This window comes from Oryctolagus cuniculus, chromosome 11 (genome assembly GCF_964237555.1).
Source record: "Oryctolagus cuniculus chromosome 11, mOryCun1.1, whole genome shotgun sequence".
NCBI classification, from domain to species: Eukaryota; Metazoa; Chordata; class Mammalia; order Lagomorpha; family Leporidae; genus Oryctolagus; species Oryctolagus cuniculus.
This window is the reverse complement of record NC_091442.1, coordinates 16,685,103-16,704,038: the sequence shown is the minus strand read 5'-3', so window position 1 is coordinate 16,704,038 and position 18,936 is coordinate 16,685,103. Positions and strand designations below refer to the sequence as shown.

The 18,936-nt window shown below is 45.2% G+C and overlaps 1 protein-coding gene across 12 annotated transcripts in view; it reads right to left on the bottom strand.

The window, feature by feature from the left end:
• PTPRT (protein tyrosine phosphatase receptor type T) overlaps nt 1–18,936 on the bottom strand; it is a 1,128,555-nt gene that overhangs the window by 111,173 nt on the left and 998,446 nt on the right. For all 12 annotated transcript variants that reach the window (XM_070051826.1, XM_051846098.2, XM_070051827.1 and 9 more), the window contains one exon: nt 14,950–15,098. In XM_070051826.1, the coding sequence (XP_069907927.1) occupies nt 14,950–15,098 (149 nt within the window). The remainder of the gene's footprint in view (nt 1–14,949; nt 15,099–18,936) is intronic.

Sequence of the window (18,936 nt, the reverse complement as noted above, 5' to 3'; positions counted from 1 at the left end):
AGAAGCAAGAAAATTGTTTTAAGTCAGAGACAAGTAAGGCAACATGTTTTGATTTCCCTTGAAAAGATCTCCCTGGTTGTTACCTCCCAAAATGGACATGAGAATGACAAGAATGGCTGTAAAGATTATTTAGGGGCTGTGGATCATACAGGGGGAAGAGATGCTTATTTGGATAAGGATGGAGGTCATGGTTGTAGCAAGAAAAGTACATGGGTTCTAGATACATTGAAGACGTGGAATAACTAAAACTTGGTGTGGAATTTGATGTGGGAGGTGAGAGAGAAGAGCATGTGAAGATTAATCTATGCTATGACTGCTGAATGTGTCCTTGCTGTTAAGGGGAATTGAAATTTTATTTCATTTCTAGCCTCCATATAATTAGGAAATCAACTCATATATTGGAAAGGTGAAACGGAAACCATCTGAACAGAGACAAATCACATGGTTAATGGGCCAAGGCAGTCCTTCCTCACCAGGCAACATTCTGATAGCTCTGAACACACCTCTACTGGGTACACCAATCTATGTAACTGCTGTTTGTGTTTCCTACATATAGGTTTTTGGAGAGTAGAAGTGACATTTCTTGTTTGTTATGATTCATGTTGGTGGCATCTCCTGCTCATCTGACATCCATGTATTCTGGAGTCCAGTGTTCATCTGAGGTGTTATCTGATGTCTAATGGTGTGGGCAGTATTCTAAACTTCATTGATTTATCCCACAAAAGGTCAGGTGGTGCTGGGTATCAATATGTCAAGAAATATCCCTTTAAAAGTGTATAGGGGGGCCGGCGCCGCGGCTCACTAGGCTAATCCTCCGCCTAGCGGCGCCGGCACACCGGGTTCTAGTCCCGGTCGGGGCGCCGGATTCTGTCCCGGTTGCCCCTCTTCCAGGCCAGCCCTCTGCTGTGGCCAGGGCGTGCAGTGGAGGATGGCCCAGGTGCTTGGGCCCTGCACCCCATGGGAGACCAGGAAAAGCACCTGGCTCCTGGCTCCTGCCATCGGATCAGCGCGGTGCGCCGGCCGCAGCGCGCTGGCCGTGGCGGCCATTGGAGGGTGAACCAATGGCAAAGGAAGACCTTTCTCTCTGTCTCTCTCTCTCACTGTCCACTCTGCCTGTCAAAAAAAAAAAAAAAAAAAAAAGTGTATAGGGGCCACCAGAGACTGGCGATGGGAATGCAGTGACAGAGGGATTTTGCCTGACCTGGTCTTTGGTGCTTTTCATCTGCTTCCTCAAACGCTACTTTTCAATCTTGGTCACACTCAACTCTATGGCCCTTTCATTGACATTCCAAGATATATGGATCCATTCCAGATCACTAATATATAAACCTGACTTCCAGTTCTTGGCACAAAATTCTACCCTGAATACTGACACCTGGGCTGAGGACACAACCATGGTGTCACCCAACCCTAAAATTAACTCACAAACACTGGGTTCTATCACAGGATCCACAGGAATTACCCAAGGGTCTGCACTTACAGCCCCTTTTATAGTTCCCTGTTTTTTTTTTTTAAAGATTTATTTATTTATTTATTTGAAATACAGAGTTACAGAGAAAGGTAGAGCCAGAGAGAGAGAGGAAGGTCTTCCATCCACTTCCATCCATTCCGCAAATGACCACAATGGCCAGAGCAGAGCTGATCCGAAGCCAGGAGCCCGGAACTTCTTCTGGGTCTCCTACACAGGTGCAGGGGCCCAAGGAGTTGGACATCTTCCACTGCTTTCCCAGTCCACAGCAGACAGCTGGATTGGAAGTGGGGCAGCTGTGTCCCAAACCGGCACCCATATGGGAGGTTGGCCCTGCAGGCTGGGGCTTTAACCCACTGAGCCACAGCCCTGGCCCCACATTCCTGTTTTAATTTTATGCCCTCATCTTTGACTGTTTTTTGATAGGCACCCCTTTAAGTAAATCTTGGTTCAAAGTCTGGTTCTTCCACTAACATGCTGAGTGACCAGAGGGCAGTGTGTTTTCCCACAATGGGTCTCAATTTACTAGCGCACAGAAAAGACTCCAGTCTTATGTGCAAAATGCAGCAAACACTGGTATCTCTAGATGCACTCCTCTGCTGAGCTCCAGGCCCACAGATCCAACTGCTTATCTGACATCTCTTCAATGACTCAACAGTCCCTCAAAACTAGCCTGTCTATATTTAAACTCCCCTCTTATGCTTAAATTGGGCTGTTTCCTGTTTCATTTTATCATTTAGTATCACCACCCACCTAGAGTGAGTGTAAGCAGAAGAGAGTGAGGGCTGAAGTCTGTTTCAGTGGTTGGAGGCTGGGAACAAGAGTAGGAACCCACGAAGGACACCTAGAAGAAGTGCCCGGAGAGGACAAGAAAAATGAGCATGAAAGGGAAGCAAACAAAGTGTCTCAAGGAGAATCTGCTTGCCACATAAATCCTGGCTCACAGCTGGGTTTGGCTTCTTGGTAGCTGTGTGGCCCTGAAAGTGATCTAAATTCTCTGAGCCTCAGTTTCTTATCTTGCCTCATAAAGTTGTTGTTGAGATTATTAAATGAAATGAGGCATGTAACGTGTTTTGTCCAGGAATGACTCAAAATGTTAGCTAGTAGAATTCTCTGTGTTTTCAGCTTACTAAGGCTGTAGCTTTGAGCTGAGAGGAAAAATGGTCTCTAAGCTCGGTTGATTCTGCTACCTAGCAACTATATATTTACATTTTCAACATCACTTCTTTATCCCTGATTACTTTAACAAGCACTTTCTAAGTGCCCTGTTATAATTCAGGACCACCTGTGAGGTATAGAGAATAATTCTATTTTCTTCTCTAGATGTAGTGGCCTGGCATAAATTGTCAAAAGCAACTTGAGTTTTGTAGCTTTACTGAGGTGTGTGAAAAGGTGTTGAGAAGGAATGGCTGGGCCAGCTCCCACTGCAAGTGGAGGTCTGTCATGATAGAATGGCCTCTACGTATCTGCAATGCAAAGATGAATCTACGAAACTCCAGGAGATAGGAGGCCAGCTTCCAACACTAACCTAAGGGGATGTATCACTGAGATCATGCTACTTTCCAAACAGGTTACCCTTCCTGGGAAGGGAATTTCAGTTGTCCACAGATGGAAAGAGCTCTCCAGGCAGGTATTGGCTACTATTCCAGCCTCACCTCCAGCCATAGGTGCTTAGCACAGTGCTGTGGACTCCAACCCTACTTCTCTCAGTCCATCCTGCTCCTCACAGCAGCGACTTGTCTCTCCCACCTGGGACGATTTTTTCTTGTACCCCCTTCAAGTCAGAATCCATCTCCTTCTATAGCACTCTCTAATTCACTTAGGCAGAATGAATCACTTGCTGAGTCTCTGATCAGCATTCCTGAGACATTCTACATGCCTTTTCTCTATCACTTATCACATTTATTGAAACTAATCCACTTACAAGTTTCCTCTTGGAGGACAGTAATACCCTTGAAGGCAGAGACCATGTCTTATTTATATTTGGAAGCCTTACAATGCATGCCATATATAGTTGGCATTCAATGAATATTTAAAGGAACACCTTGGCTACTCCCATAACCAGGAAATGGAAAGTATAATTCAATTTGAGAAGGTTCTATTTATGCAGAAATCATATTGAGGTTCTACAGAAAATACCAAAGATAAACCATTACTGACTACACATCATTTTTTTGAAGGAGACCATGGGACGAGGATTAGAATGGCAACAGCCCCAATTCTAATGCCAGTTCTGTTAGCGACTCAATGAGAGATCTTGAGAAAACCCATAGGGACTCAATTTTTTGCTTTTGAGACTGGAGGTTGGATGAGATGACATCTAGGGCAATTTTTCATTATGACTATGTCTTTTGCAACTATTATATCCATTTTTGAGTCTAATGTTTGTCTCTGAAGCTTGTCTTAATTTAATTCCTTATTGTTGTGATGGGTAATTTGTCCACTTTCTGAATGCTAACTACATTTTCATTTTGCGCTTCCAAGGAGTACACAATTCCATTCAACTCTGGGTTTTCAGACACTTGGTAAGTTTGACCTTTAATCTGTCAGTAAAGTCTGTGATTACAAAATACTCAGCAATCCCTGTAAAATAGTCAATAAAACTGAAGGTGGCAAGCTTGTAACATTCAATTCTTCTCCTAGGTTCAATTTGCTCCTGGAATAAATGGAATATATATATATATATATATATATATATATATATATATATATATTCCTCCAAACAGAACGTTTTCGTTTTTAAAAATTTGTCTCCACGATGCTCTGTTGAGTGCTTGGTTTCTCTGTGACTCATCATTGCTTTTCCTTGTAAATTTCCAACATTTCAATTGTGATTCTTAGATTGTCCACATTTTAGACAAAAGAAAAGAATATCCCCAAGAAAGCTGAAAGGATCCCTCAGAGTTGGGAACTCTCAAAGCTATTAGTGGACTTAAGCAGCCTTCAGGTCCAGTGCCCTTGATGGAAATGTCCTCTTTTTTTTTTCTTTAAAGATTTATTTATTTGAGGCTGGCGCCATGGCTCCACAGGCTAATCCTCCACCTAGCAGCGCCGGCACACCGGGTTCTAGTCCCGGTCGGGGCACTGGATTCTGTCCTGGTTGCCCCTCTTCCAGGCCAGCTCTCTGCTGTGGCCCGGGAGTGCAGTGGAGGATGGCCCAAGTCCTTGGGCCCTGCACCCCATGGGAGACCAGGGGAAGCACCTGGCTCCTGGCTTCGGATCAGCGCGGTGCGCCGGCCGCAGCGGCCATTGGAGGGTGAACCAACGGCAAGGAAAGACCTTTCTCTCTGTCTCTCACTGTCCACTCTGCCTGTAAACAAAAAAATTTATTTATTTGAAAGGCAGAATAACAGAGAGCCAGAGGCAGAGGCAGATGGAGAAGGAGAGAAGGAGGGGAGAGAGGGAGAGAGGGAGAGAGGGAGAGAGGGAGAGAGGGAGAGAGGGGAAGAGGAAGAAGGAAGAGGGAGAGGGAGAGGGGAGAGGGAGAGGGGAGAGGGAGAGGGAGCTAGAGGGGAGGGGGAGAGATCATTCTTCCATCTGCTGGTTCACTCTCCAGATGGCCGCAATGGCCAAAGCTGGGCCAATCCAAAGCCAGGAGCCAAGAGCCTCCGCCAGGTCTCCCACACAGGTGCAATGGCTCAAGCACTTGGGCCATCTTCTATTGTTTTCCAGGCCATAGCAGAGAGCCGGATCAGAAGTGGAGCAGCCAGGGCTTGAACCGGTGCTCATATGGGATGCCAGCACTGCAGGCAGTGGCTTTACCTGCTACACCACAGTGCCAGCCCCAGAGCAATGTCCTCTTGATGCATCCACCCTGGGAAGGGGGAACCAGAGCATTTCTCACGCAGGCGTCACTAATTCCCTGCTATTACCAGACAACTTAGCATGAAGAACTAAAGCTCTGGGGTCTGGGAATCCTGCGTTCATCTCAATCACCTGGAAACTGTGTTAGAAGCGGATTGCTGGGACCTCTTCCCTCAAAACCCCTACGACTGAGTTTTGGGTTCAGCAGACCTGAGGTGGGGCCCAAGAACTGTCTTGTAACAAAGTTCCTAGGTGATGGGATGCAGCTCATGTGGAGACCATGCTTCGAGAAAATGGCTCAAAGTCTGTGGGCTTAAGTTTCCTTATCATAAAATTGGAGTAATAACACCTGCCTTTCAGAAGGCAGTATAGAGAATGGTGTTGGCTGTAGGCTTAGGGGCATCATCAGACAGATCTAGGTTTGAGTCCTGTTGTTTTAAGGAATGAAGCCTTAGGCAAGTTACTTACTGTTTTTAAGCCTCAGTTTCCTCACTGGAAATCATCAGGTATAATCATAACAATCATTTAATTTTCCCAACACACCAATGAGATAGGATTGCATATAAAAAAAACTCAGTATGGAAATAGGCCCCACACTTCAAGCTCAGTAGATTGTTAGGATCATAAATATTAATAATTACTATATTCATATTTTATAAAATTATTTTGTAATTATTTATCATTAGAACAGTAATAATTATTATATTTCAAGGTCCCAAACTGGGAAGATTAAGTGACCTCATTGGCTGAATGACTAGAGATAAAAAATATTTTGGTAGACTGTGGTAACAGGATCAAATCTAACCAGGAACAAAGAGCACAAATATAAAGTCTCCTTTGCTTGGGCACCGCAAATTATCTTCTCCTGGGCTGAAAGAGGCAGCCACCTGAAAGCCAGGCCCTCTACATGAGCAGCCATATCATGGGCATTAGCCGGTGAATCAGAACCCAAGCGGGGTATTACAGATCAGGTTTGAGATCTAGAATTAAGGTGATAATGGCGGCCCCACTTCCCATGACTTAGTGTGGAATAGACAGTCTTGGTGATCTTGGGAACCACATACTCCAGGGGCATAGCCGAGATGGAGACAAAGCCAATTGGGATTTTCAGAAGGGATGGCTGACTGGGGGCTGACAATTAGCTGGCACAGGAGTGGATGTTGCAAGAAAACCAAGACTGATTCTGGTACCTTACTGACACCGGAGGGCAGACAAGGCCAGTACATGGTTGCTGACCAACATATGCTTGTGTGCAAGAACAGGAAATCAATGGATGGAAGCTCCAGGAAACAGATTTGAGACCAACAGAGGACAGAATTCACTATGAGAAGTGCTGGAACCAGATGTGTTCCCGGATCTGGAGGTTTTGGCATGAATTTTATCCCCATATTTCTCTCCCTCAATGCTCAGTGGGTATCTGATGGGTTAGAGCTTCAGGCCATCATAAGAGAATGGACTGATCTAAAACCATGGAGGCCAAGAAGGACGTGCGTAAGATTGTAGCCTTTACTTCAGGAGCCGCGATGATATCACTTATGAAATCAAGGTAAGAACTCCTATGTGGTTGCACTGTTTTGAAGATAAGAGATAAGATGTGGGCAGCATCTAGCAAAGGACCCAGAGAAGGTCCTGCACAAAGGTAGCAATCCTTAGCATGACGTATCATTAAGTCAAGAGTTTTCCCAGAGACACACACCAAGGTCAGCCAATTTGCCCAGGAACCCATTTCTTTATCTGCTTCATTGTCTTCCTTAAAGAGTCAAGGAATCCTTACAGGGAGTTCACCAGAAGTGTTTTAAAGTCATGACCTGTCTCTGCTTTCTGAATTGCTTTAGTTAAAGCAAATATATAGACTAAAATATATAGACTAAAATAATCAGTCTAACATTTTTGCCTAGTGCTTCCTTTCGCCTGCCCTGTTAGGAAACTGGCGCAGTCTTATCTGTGGTGCGATCTGCACCTTGATTTACATTCTATATCCCGTTCCTGCTGCCATTACTGAAAGCCAGGTAGCCATATGGCCCAAACTACCTGTGCCAAGCTCCACCCCCAACCTAATGGGATTCACTGCTCCTGTTTCCCTGCCCGCCCTCAGGCGAAGTTTTAAAAGGACCTCTTCCTGAACATGTGGCTCGGCTCCTCTCCTCCTCTCCTCTCCTCTCCTCTCCTCTCCTCTCCTCTCCTCTCCTCTCCTCTCCTCTCTCTTCTCTCTCCTCTCTGTCTCTCTCTCTTACAGTCTCCTTCTCTCTTTTTCCCTCTTCGCCCCTCCCCTCCGGTCTACTGAGTTTTCCCTAATAAACCCTTCTCCTTACTCCAGTGTTTGGTGTGTTTTGTGACGGTTCACATTAGTATATAATATGCCCCATTTCTGCGGAACCGTCCTGTGAGAGCATCAAACTTGGACAGTCCTTGACCTGCCCACAAAGAAACCCTGTGTACTGATGGAAAGAGAAGGGGGGCAGGGTTTTAAGACTTGACATCTTCCTAAGCAGCAAGTATCTCCTAAGGCTGTTGTGTGCTGACCTCTAGGTATATCTTGGTCACCTTAGGAGGAACTCAGCTAGGCAAAGGGTCCAAGGGCTCTCTGTGCAGGCTGCTACTGCACTGAGTAGGATAGCAAAGACCATCTTTGCTGGAACTTCTGTCTCTCCTGCCCAGCTGTGAACTCTCTGTTAGGGGTTATTTTGTTGTTCATCTCTCTCTGGATCCACTTAGGGAGGGTCCACCTTTCTTAAGAGGCTCCTGGTGAGAACAGTGCCCAGAAAACCTGTCTGAGAGCACTCACGGAACAGCCACTTTCCTGCAGGAGTTTTGGTGAGCAGAGGAACCAGAATCAGCACTGCCCTGCCAACAAGCAGTCCAATTTAAAATCTGCCCAGCTTCCTGGTAGAGAGATAGCTAAAGGTTGGGAGGAAGACAAAGATGCTTGGTTTAGAAAGGAGACAACCTGCTTTGGGGTCCAGGATTCATTACCTACTTACCATTCATCAAATGGTCCAGTGTCTGATGACCCTTCACCTGCCAGACATGGGACCATTCAATAGGCAGAAGCATACAAATGAAGACAGAATTAACTAAAGGCACCCGGAGAGCAAGTGAGTCTGTTAAATGCCATTATGATAAGGGTGGACGACCAAGCACCTAAACCATGGGAATTCGATAGGGTTTGTATTGAAGCACTTTTGTTTAGACTGAAAACGAGCAAGGAGATGATGACATATAAACAAGAGATAAAGAAGAAGACTTAATCATGGATATATAAAGGGGGCACAGGAATAAAGACCCAGAAAATGACACCAGTGAGCCAAAGATTATAGAAAAAAATTGCAAGTACACAAGGCAATACGATAAAAATCAGATGACATAAAAAAAGCTAGCATTTCTCTAAATGGAAAACAATGCACACTGTTTGTCCTTGAAATGTGACAGGTATTCTCTTTTAAAGAATGCTAATGCATTCCAAAGCAATGGCCTATATCTGACAAAGCCCCATCACCCCTGAGTCCCTGAGGTCAGATTCCTATACAATATTAGGAGACTTGATTGAGTAGATGTTGCAGAACTAAGCAGTCACATGGAATAGAAAACCTCAGAAAATAAACCTATGCAGGGAGAGGCAGAATTTGAATTAGGCAAGGGCCCACCTGTTCAATAATGAAATAATTGCTCAAGGCACATTCTTGTGTAATCTTTTCCAATGCAACCACTATTCTTGTGCCCTGCCTCTCTCAATGCCGCCTCAAAATTTGCACATAATCTCAGTGCCTCCCAAAGACGCCAATTCAGAAGCCAGACAGTCACTTCCCTAATGTCACGAAAATAGATTCAATTTTACATACATCAGGGTGATTTCAGAAGCAATTTCTCCATCTCCAGTGTAAGCATTACTTACAGTTTTTTCCCCTTAAATCGCATCCCAGTGGTTCCACAGGGCATTTTAAAAGGTAGCTGATGCATTCTAGGGCATTCAAACAACCCCCTGAGTATGTTTGCAGCTGTAGCCACAGGACATCAAATGCGCAGAGAGAGCACTAAAATATTCTGCAATTTGGATAAATGCAAATTTCATAATTGAATATAAGTCAATTAAAATTTGCCTTTTGTCTTTTAAAAGCAATTTCATTAGAATGATTGTATAGGCATAGATGTGTACATGCTTCTGTGTGCTTCTACCTCTCTGTGTACGCATATGGAGGTACTGCCAAAAGCTTGTGGAGGGGCCAGTGTTGCGGCACAGTGCATTAAATTGCTGCTTATAATGCTAGCATCCCATATCAAAATGCCGGGTTCAGGTCCTGGCTGCTCTGCTTCTGATCCAGATCCCTGCTAATGCACCTGGGAAAGCAGCAGAGAATGACCTAATTACTTGGCTCCTGCCACGGTGTGGAGGAATGCGATGGAGGTCCAGGCTCCTGGACTGACTCAGCCCAGCCCAGATCTGGCTGTTGCAGCCATTTGGGGAATGAACTTGCGGATCTAAGATTTCTCTCTCTCTTCTCTCTGTCTCTGTCAGTCTGCCTTTCAAATAAGTACATCTTAAAAAAAAAAAAAAACACTTGGAAAATGTCATTGAACTTTTTTGTTTGTTTGTTTGTTTGTTTTTGACAGGCAGAGTTAGACAGTGAGAGAGAGAGACAGAGAGAAAGGTCTTCCTTCCATTGGTTCATTCCCCAAATGGCTGCTACAACGGGCGTGCTGCACTGATCCAAGCCAGGAGCCAGGTACTTCCTCCTGGTCTCCCATGTGGGTGCAGGGCCCAAGTACTTGGGCCATCCTCCACTGCCTTCCTGAGCCACAGCAGAGAGCTGGACTGGAAGAGGAGCAACTGGGACAGAATCCGGCACCCCGACCGGGACTAGAACCTGGGGTGCCAGTGCCACAGCCGGAGGATTAGCCCAGTGAGCCATGGCGCCGGCCCAAAGTTTTTTTTTTTTTTTTTTTTGAAATTCATGTATATGAGGACTCTTCAAAAAGTTAATGGAAAAATGCATATAATAAAAATATCCACTATCCAAGAATTTCAAATATATTTGCACAAAAATAAACTCCAGACTTTCACGAACATTTCGGAGTAGTCATATATATATGTGTATAAATGTAAAAGACACACACACACACACACACACACACACAGACATCCCCTCTCCCCATTCATTTAGAAAGACTGTGCCTGGCCTTTAAAACATTGAATTAGATTTCTCACCAGCTAATCTATCTCAGTCCTGGAGTTTTCATCTTAAGGATCTAAGTTTTGGGTCATGGTGAAAACAGTGGTGATATTTCACTTTGAAACCCAAGAAATCGGTGTTATCTAAGCTTTCATTTGGTATCAGAAAAACTTGAGACCAAATACCCACTTTCAAGGGCACAAGACTGTCAGGGATCTTTGACTATAATCTTTTTGGCATTCAGAGTCCTCCTGGGGCACATTTAGAAATGGGAGAGTGAGCACAAGAGGCTGGACTGTATAGGAAAGGTTTGGGATGGGATGAACAGGCACTATTTGATCAGTATTTAAATCAACTAGACTTACAAATACACTTCTCTGTCCATGAGCCAAAAGCTGGGGTGCTAGTGACAACTCAGTACAGCCAGAGGATCAGACAGCCCAATATGGTCCTTTTTCTTTCTTTTTTTTTTTTTAGATTTTATTTATTTACTTAAGAGGTAGAGTTACAAATAGAGAGAGGGAAAAACAGAGAGAGAGAGAGAGAGAGAGAGAGAGAGAGAGATCTTCCATCCACTGGTTCACTCCCCAAATGGCCACAGTCTGATGCCAGGATCCAGGAACTTCTTCTAGGTCTCCCATGTGAGTGCAGGGGCCCAAGTACCTGGCCCACCCTCCATTGGTCTCCCAGGCTGTTAGTAGAGAGCTGGATCAGAAGAGGAGCAGCTGGGACATGAACCAGTGTCCATATGGGAGATGGTCCTTTCTTTAAAGACACTCAGGAAAAGGTAAGCCAACACCACAATGAGCTATTACTTCACCACTGTCAGAGGGGCCAGTATCGAAAAGAGAGGAAAAACTGCTGCTGAACATGTGGAGACAGGGGAACTCTTATTCACTGTTGGGAGAATGTACATTAGTGCAGCCATTGTGGAAAACAGCAAGGAGATTTATTTAAGAACCAGAATGCGGCGCCGTGGCTCAATAGGCTAATCCTTCGCCTTGCGGCGCCGGCACATGGGGTTCTAGTCCCGGTTGGGGCGCCGGATTCTGTCCCGGTTGCCCCTCTTCCAGGCCAGCTCTCTGCTGTGGCCCGGGAGTGCAGTGGAGGATGGCCCAAGTGCTTGGGCCCTGCACCCCATGGGAGACCAGGAGAAGTACCTGGCTCCTGCCATCGGATCAGCGCGGTGCACCTGCCGCAGTGTGCTGGCCGCGGCGGCCATTGGAGGGTGAACCAATGGCAAAAAGGAAGACCTTTCTCTCTGTCGCTCTCTCTCACTGTCCACTCTGCCTGTCAAAAAAAAAAAAAAAAAAAAAAAAAAAGAACCAGAATGGATCTGCCACCTGACCCAGCAGTCTCAGCACTGGGCATCTACCGAAAACACGTGAACTCACTGTGTCAGGGAGATGGCTGCTCCACTATGTTTGTAGCAGCAGTTTTCACAACAGCCAAAATAAGGAATCAACCAAACTGTCCATCATTAGGTTAACGGATAAAGAAAATGTGGCGTATATATGTAATATACATATACACGAAATGGAGTACTATTCAGCCACAAGAAGAATGAAATCCTGTCATCTGCAGCAAAACGGATGGACAGGAGGACACGATGTTGAGTGAAATAAGGCAGACACAAAGACAAGTACTGCATGTTCTCCCTTACACGTGCAGCTAAAACAAAACAAAACAAAACAGCAAAACGCAATCTGGACACATAACACTGATTACTAGAGGCTGAGGGGGGAGGGAGGGATAAAAGGAGTTTGGATAAAAATACAGGGTAGGGGCTGGCGCTGTGGCACAGCAGGTTAATGCCTTGGCCTGAAGCGCCAGCATCCCATATGGGTGCTGGTTCTAGTCCCGGCTGTTCCTCGTCCGATTCAGCTCTCTGCTATGGCCTGGGAAAGCAGTAGAGGATGGCCCAAGTCCTTGGGCCCCTATACCCATGTGGGAGACTGTGGGGAGCAACTCGGACTATACTGTTACTGGAATTAAGACTTATTCTATGCATCTGCTCTCCCGCAATATGGCGCTGGGAGAGAAGAAAACAGCTTCTACACAGCTGCCTCCAGTTCAGCCAATAAACTGTAGGACTTGCTCCTGATTGGAGGAGAGCAGCGTACTTGGCGTGTGGGCAGCCGAGTTAGGATTGGCGGAGGAGGACTATAAAGGAGGAGAGAGACGGCATGCACCAGGAACATCTAAGGGGAACATCTAAGGGGAACACCTGTGCAGCCCCCGAGAGAGCCGGCCGGCGGTGTGCCGCTCCCCTGTGGAAGTGGGGAATGTGGCAGGGGGAACCGCCCTTCCACGGAGGTGGAAGGGATAGTAGCCAACCCGGGAAGAACCAGCAGCAAACCCGGGGAGGGCCGAGCAGACGAAAAGAACAGCGCAGGGTTCAGTGTTGCTCCTCCACGAAGAGGGGGAGCGACATAATGGTGCCGTGACTCGGATATGAAGCCTAGGCAGGGCTTAGTGTCGTTCCTCCACGAAGAGGGGGAGCGACAGGAGACCTGAATGAAGCTCCTGACTTTGGCCTGGCCCTGCCCTGGCTGTTGAGACCATTTGAGGAGAGAACCAGCAGATGGAAGATCTCTGTCTGTCCTTCTCTCTGTAACTCTGCCTCTCAAATAAGTAAACATATCTTTTTTCAAAAGTAGGTATCTTGAAAGAAAAAATAAAGTTGGGAGGGCTGTTCAGGATGAAAGGAATAGAAGAGACAGAAACCAAATACGATTGAGTTGATTGAATCCTGGACTGCAATACAGAAACAAATAATAAGGAACCTCGTGGCGACACTGAGGAAACCTGGTTTTGCACTGGGAGGTGAGACACTGATTCACAGTTTCAGCTCTTGGTAAGATGACTCCGGTGGCTGTGCTGCAGAGTCATCCTGGTTCTTAGCGAGCACACACAGAGGTCTCTGGGTGTGGAGTGTTGTGATGTCTGCAACCCAACTTATAAATGGTTTTGAAATATTTGCATTGACACACACATGCACACACACACACACAGAGAAAGAGAGAGAGAGAGAGAGAAGGAAAATATATGTTTCAAAAAGTTAACAATTGGTGAATCTAGGTACAGTGTATGTGAGTATTCTTTTCCCTCTTCTCTCAACTTTTTTGTTAGATTAACTAATTTCTCTTCCTAAACACAGCATGTTATTGCTTGGAAAGAGTTGCTGCCTCCTCTGAAGTGCTGCCTGCTTAACCAGAATGACTACACGAGAGGCTTTGCAAAAACTGCACAGTCCTGGCTGCACCCCTCAGCCCCAGCAGACGCTGATTCAGTCAGGGAACGCTGGGCCCAGATATGTGTGCAGTCTGAAACCCTCCCTGGGTGGATTCTGTGCAGCACTTAAGCTTAGGAATCATGGATCTGAGTTACTCTCGCTTCCTGGATGCATCAGATCAAGTGGGGATGAGGTGTGTTGCTCTGGAAAGTTGAGCCAAGCTCACTGAGCCTTGCATAGCTCACCTATAACATGAGATGGATAATCAGTAGCACTAACCACCTCCCAGGACGATGGTGGGCTGAAATGAAGGACAGTATCTGCATCAGAGAAGTGGCAAATAAGTAGGTTTCCTTTCCTCCTTCATCCTCTCACAGATCCACATCATTTCAAATGGATCATAAGTGTTTTTTCTAAATGTGGTATCTTCCATTTGCAACTTACATGGTATAGGAAGGAAACCTGTCTATGATCACATCCTTTGAGGTTCTCTGCATTCCCCAATTTGGAGCAGAGGCTGGGCAATCTAGCTTATTAAATCTAGGAAAGAACTGGCTTATAGCATAGCTGAGAGATAAGAACAAAAGCCAGTTCTCTTGAATCTGACCACCAGGGTGGCCTCATATCTGTAAGCAATCTCGGCACTCTCCTTTGGATGCGGCTAACCTGGAAGTCTTACCCACTTTCATTAGCTTGGTGACATTTTTAGCTCTGCAGAGGACTCAGGTGGTGTTGACTAACTGCCACTTGCGCACTGGCTGGAGCTTGGGTCAGGGTTTGCGGGGCATGGGTTCTAGCCTGGACATGGAGCTCACCAGCCGTGGGACTTTGAGGGGGCTGCTTGTCTGAGCCTCAGTTTCCTGAGTATTCAGGACGGAGGAAGTCATGATCCATGACTCACTTACCTTTTGTGGTTTGCATGAAGCTTAGTCTTGGAAATTTTAAGTCACTCAACTCAGTCTCATTTTTCCCCTAAGGCCATAGTCCTCCTGCTTCTTTTGGCTATGATTATTTTAACCGGCCTCTATTTATGTCCACAGCAGTTTTGCTGACTTGTTCTCATTTCCACCTGCTTTAGGCTAGATCCCGAAGTACTCCTTTTCACCCTGACGAGCTGCCCCCAGTCTTCACCTGGTGGACCCTTCATCCTAGACCCGGGCATTCCAGAGAAGCATCCCAACCTCAGGCCTTGCTGCACCTGAGCGCCATGAGGGGTCTAGAGCAGAGATCGTAGGACCATGGATGTCCCCTTCCCTTCTGTTGGCTCAACTTACTGAATCCATTTACGTCCTGGGAACTAGAAGAGAAGCCTTCGTCCTTGCGGCTGGTGCTGAGCTTGGCGGTGGGTTTGTCAGCCGAGGCCACGGGCCCCATCTCCCTCTGGGCTCCACTCTGTGTCTCTTTCTGCTTCTTGGCCAGCTTCCTTTGGGACATGTGCAAGGGGAAAAAAATCACAGTCAGATGGTGCCAGTTGCATCAAAGCTTTGGGAGGATGACTGTTCTCCTTCTCTACCCCTCATCTTCAATCCCTGAACCGGGTTCTTTCTCCAGAAATAGAGTCAAGATAGGCTCTGCAGTGTCAAAGTGGAAACCAGCCAGGTCCTCCTGAGCCCAGGAATGGTTTCTGTTTACTCAGAAATGTGAACCTCACAATGCCTCTTCCCCAACAAGGGACATGTTCTATAATGGAGCTTAAAACAGGAAATAAATGAGACTTACACAATGCTCCTCCACTCTCAGACAGGCCGCAGGTGAGGCCCATCCTTGAGTTCTCACGGTCTTCATGAGATAAAAGTAGAGACCAGGGAGCTAGCCTTTGGCTTGCCAGTTAGATACCCACATCTCACGTCAGAGAACCTGGCTGGATTCCCAGTTCTGGCTTCTGACTGCAGGTTCCTGCTAATGGAGACCCTGGGAGGCAGCGATGTGGCTAGTTACTGGGTCCCTAACACCCAAGTGGGAGACATGGATTGGATTCCTGGCTCCTGGCTTTGGCCTAGCCCTGGCTTTAGCTGGCATTTGGGGAATGAAACAACAGATGGGTGTGCTCTCTCTTTGCCCCCAACCCCATCTCTCTGCCTCTAATAAATAAAGACAAAAATTTCAAAATAGATTTGAAAACCATGGAGAATGGCCTCTTGCAGGGACTGAGCGTGTGAAATAACCCACTGAGTAATGGTGCTTTGAAGCAGGGGCTGCTTGTTGGCAGTGGGTGAGGGTGGAGGCTGATCTCTCAGCTCAGAGGGAGGAAACTGAGCTGAATTTGGTGCAGTTACTCTCAAGGATTAACAGAGCCTCAGAACCAGGTGGGCATTTATACCAATACTAGTGTAGCATGGTGGTTCTCAAACTGTGCAATCACCCAAAAGTCGAAAAAGCACAAAACGGCCCAGGAATGGGAAGGAGCCTGGACCTCTGCATAGCACCACATTCCCCAGGTCATTCTGACACCAACCATAGGAGGTTTACAACAGGACCCTAGGGTCAGGCCAACTTGGGTTCTCATCCTACCCAGCTGCCTGCCAGGTACATGACTTGGGGCAAGTTCCTTAAGTCCTCTTTAAGTCCGGAGCTCTTCCTCTACACACTGTGGCAAACAACAGGACTTAGCTCTTAACTGATGGCTGGATGAAGAAAATGTGGTCTATACACACAATGGAATACGACTCAGCCCTAAAAGGAATGAAACCCTGTCTTTTGCATCAAAATGGATGCAAGTGGAGACCATTATTCTTAGTGAAATAAGCAAGACCTCAAAAGACAAATATGTATTTTCTCTGATTTGTGGTACAGAGGACAAAAAGGGCAACATATGAGTGAAATCGACATCTTGAGACTTGATTATTATTCATAGTGCTTGTCTACACTTCTGCGGAATAGTGGTAGTTCTACTTTCTAATTGTTGAATTCTTCATTTGATGGAATATTAAGCTTGTGGTTATAAAGTAAACTGTAAGTATGTTATTGTAAAAATTAAAAGAAAGGAAAGAGGAGGGAGGTGAAAGTCTCATTATGTACTTAAAACTGTATATATGAAATATATGAAATCTCTTTATATCAATAAAAAGCAAATAAAAATGCACAGAGCACAGGGCCTGGCACATGCTGAACATTCAAAGCACGGTGGCTGTTGGTTTCATTTTTCTATTACTGCAGTGTCCGGAACTCCTCATTCAGAGCCCCACAGTGGAGTCCCATCTCTCTCTCTGAATTATATCAGATCCTACAGACTTTGATACCTCACCAGGGAACTGAAAGGTTAAAGAGTTCTTCTTTTATGGATCTGAAATCCAATTCCCTTAAATTTTAGCTGATGCGTCTTAGATATATCATTAGAGATATAAAAATATGACTAACTCTTCTGCATATAATAGTTATTCAAATATTTCTGGAAAGCCGACACCGTCCCTGAGTTTTCCCAATATATCCAAGGGTCTTCAGATAATGTTAATTTACTATGTGCTTCTCTAGAAAAACAAAACCAAACAAAACTAGAAGATAGGGTTTGGATGCTTTCGCTGTAAAGAAATGTTGACTATTTAAAGAGATAAATAAGATTAACCTGAGTGGATATCACACAACATACACATGGACTGAAACATCACATGGTGCCCTATAAGTCTGTACAATTTTCATATTTTAAAATATTGTTAAGATTACAAAATCAGTATGTTTATGGAATATGTACCCTAGGGAAAAAACATACATGATATCAAAATTTTTTGCACAAAAATAAAACTTATCCTTTAATTCCATTTTCTTTGACTTTTTTGAAGTCTACTCACATGCATCTAAATATAGTTATTATGCTCCTGTGGTATGAAAGGCTATAGGATAATATTAAATATCTTGAGGATGAATTTCTCTAGGTCTCTTGCTCTTTTCTTAATAAGACTTGACTTTGAATTCAGTCTTGGTCACTCCTATCTCAACACAGAATGACAGATATCCCAAAGATGTCAAATTCAGGGCAATATAGGAAATACTTTTCTATAGTTGAGCCTGCCTGATCATGAAATACGCAGTTTCAGGAGATAATGACCTCCCTGCCAAAGGAGGTACTAGGGGCGGGGGTAAACCTAGACTCAAAAGTGTTTCAAAAGGAGCTCAGCTGTGGGCCAATCCAGTTTGCCTGTATCCACTCTGATCTAAAAGTAGACAGCACAGAAGAACTGCAGACAACATACTCAAGGGAGAAAAGTTTTGCGAGGGTTTGTTTGTAGAAGGATTCCTGAGAAGGTGGGCAGGGTGTAGAGGAGAATTATTTACCACCTGTGGCCCCAGGGAGACAAGACAGTGAAGCATTAACCCAAACCTGAAAGGAGACAGTTGTAAGAGGGAGGCCACCAGACAGAAGCAGTGGCTTCCTCCTGAGGGGTCCAGCCTGTTCTAGATGATGTCTCAGGGACAGAACCAGAGATAAAAAGGCACCAGTTACAGCCTCCTTGTCCCCCTCATGTTCTGTAATGGGTCTGATGATCTGAACCCAGGTGAAAACCAGAAGTGACAAAAGATCCTTCCAACGCAGTACAAGAGCAGAACACACTCTGGAGACAGAGGTCAGAGTAGAAAGGTGAAGGATGAATCTGGACCCGGAATCCAGTCCAAAAAGAGAAAAGCCTTTACATTTCTCATTTGGGGCACAATTTGAAGACAAATTCAGCCTAAAATGCAATTCTTCACTTACTGTCTTTTTTTTTTTTCCCAATTAGCCCAGGGAAAAGAGGGCATTCAGGAATGGGGACACACGTCTTGTTATATTGCTTTGGCTATAGGCATATTGCTCTAGTAGTGAAACTACTGCAGGCAGGCAGAACAACAAGAAATGAGCCATCGGGTTGGATCACTTGTGCCCTTTCTCACCACCAGCAGGCAGTCATCGGGCAGGGAGAACTCCAGTGAAAGAAAAATGAGTAAGTCTGCAGCTGACGACATTTCAAAATTTTATTCTTCATTTATTATCAAAAAGGAATGTGTTTAAAAATGTATATGTGACCTTCCTAATCATAAATTTGAAAAGATATACAGCAGATCCTTTGCCTGTATCTAAGCTCCATTCACACTGCCCCAGCAGGAAATGAAAGGAAATCTAAGAGAATTAACTTTAAAACTATAAATGAGTATGTATTGGAGGTTTCAATATTTCTGTGGAGGAAGAACTCCCAACCAGACTCATTCCATTCAGGGTAAAATAATATGAAGACAGTTGTCTCAGGCACAAATCACTGGTTTCCAAAGGAATAATCATAATGAAAAAAGGT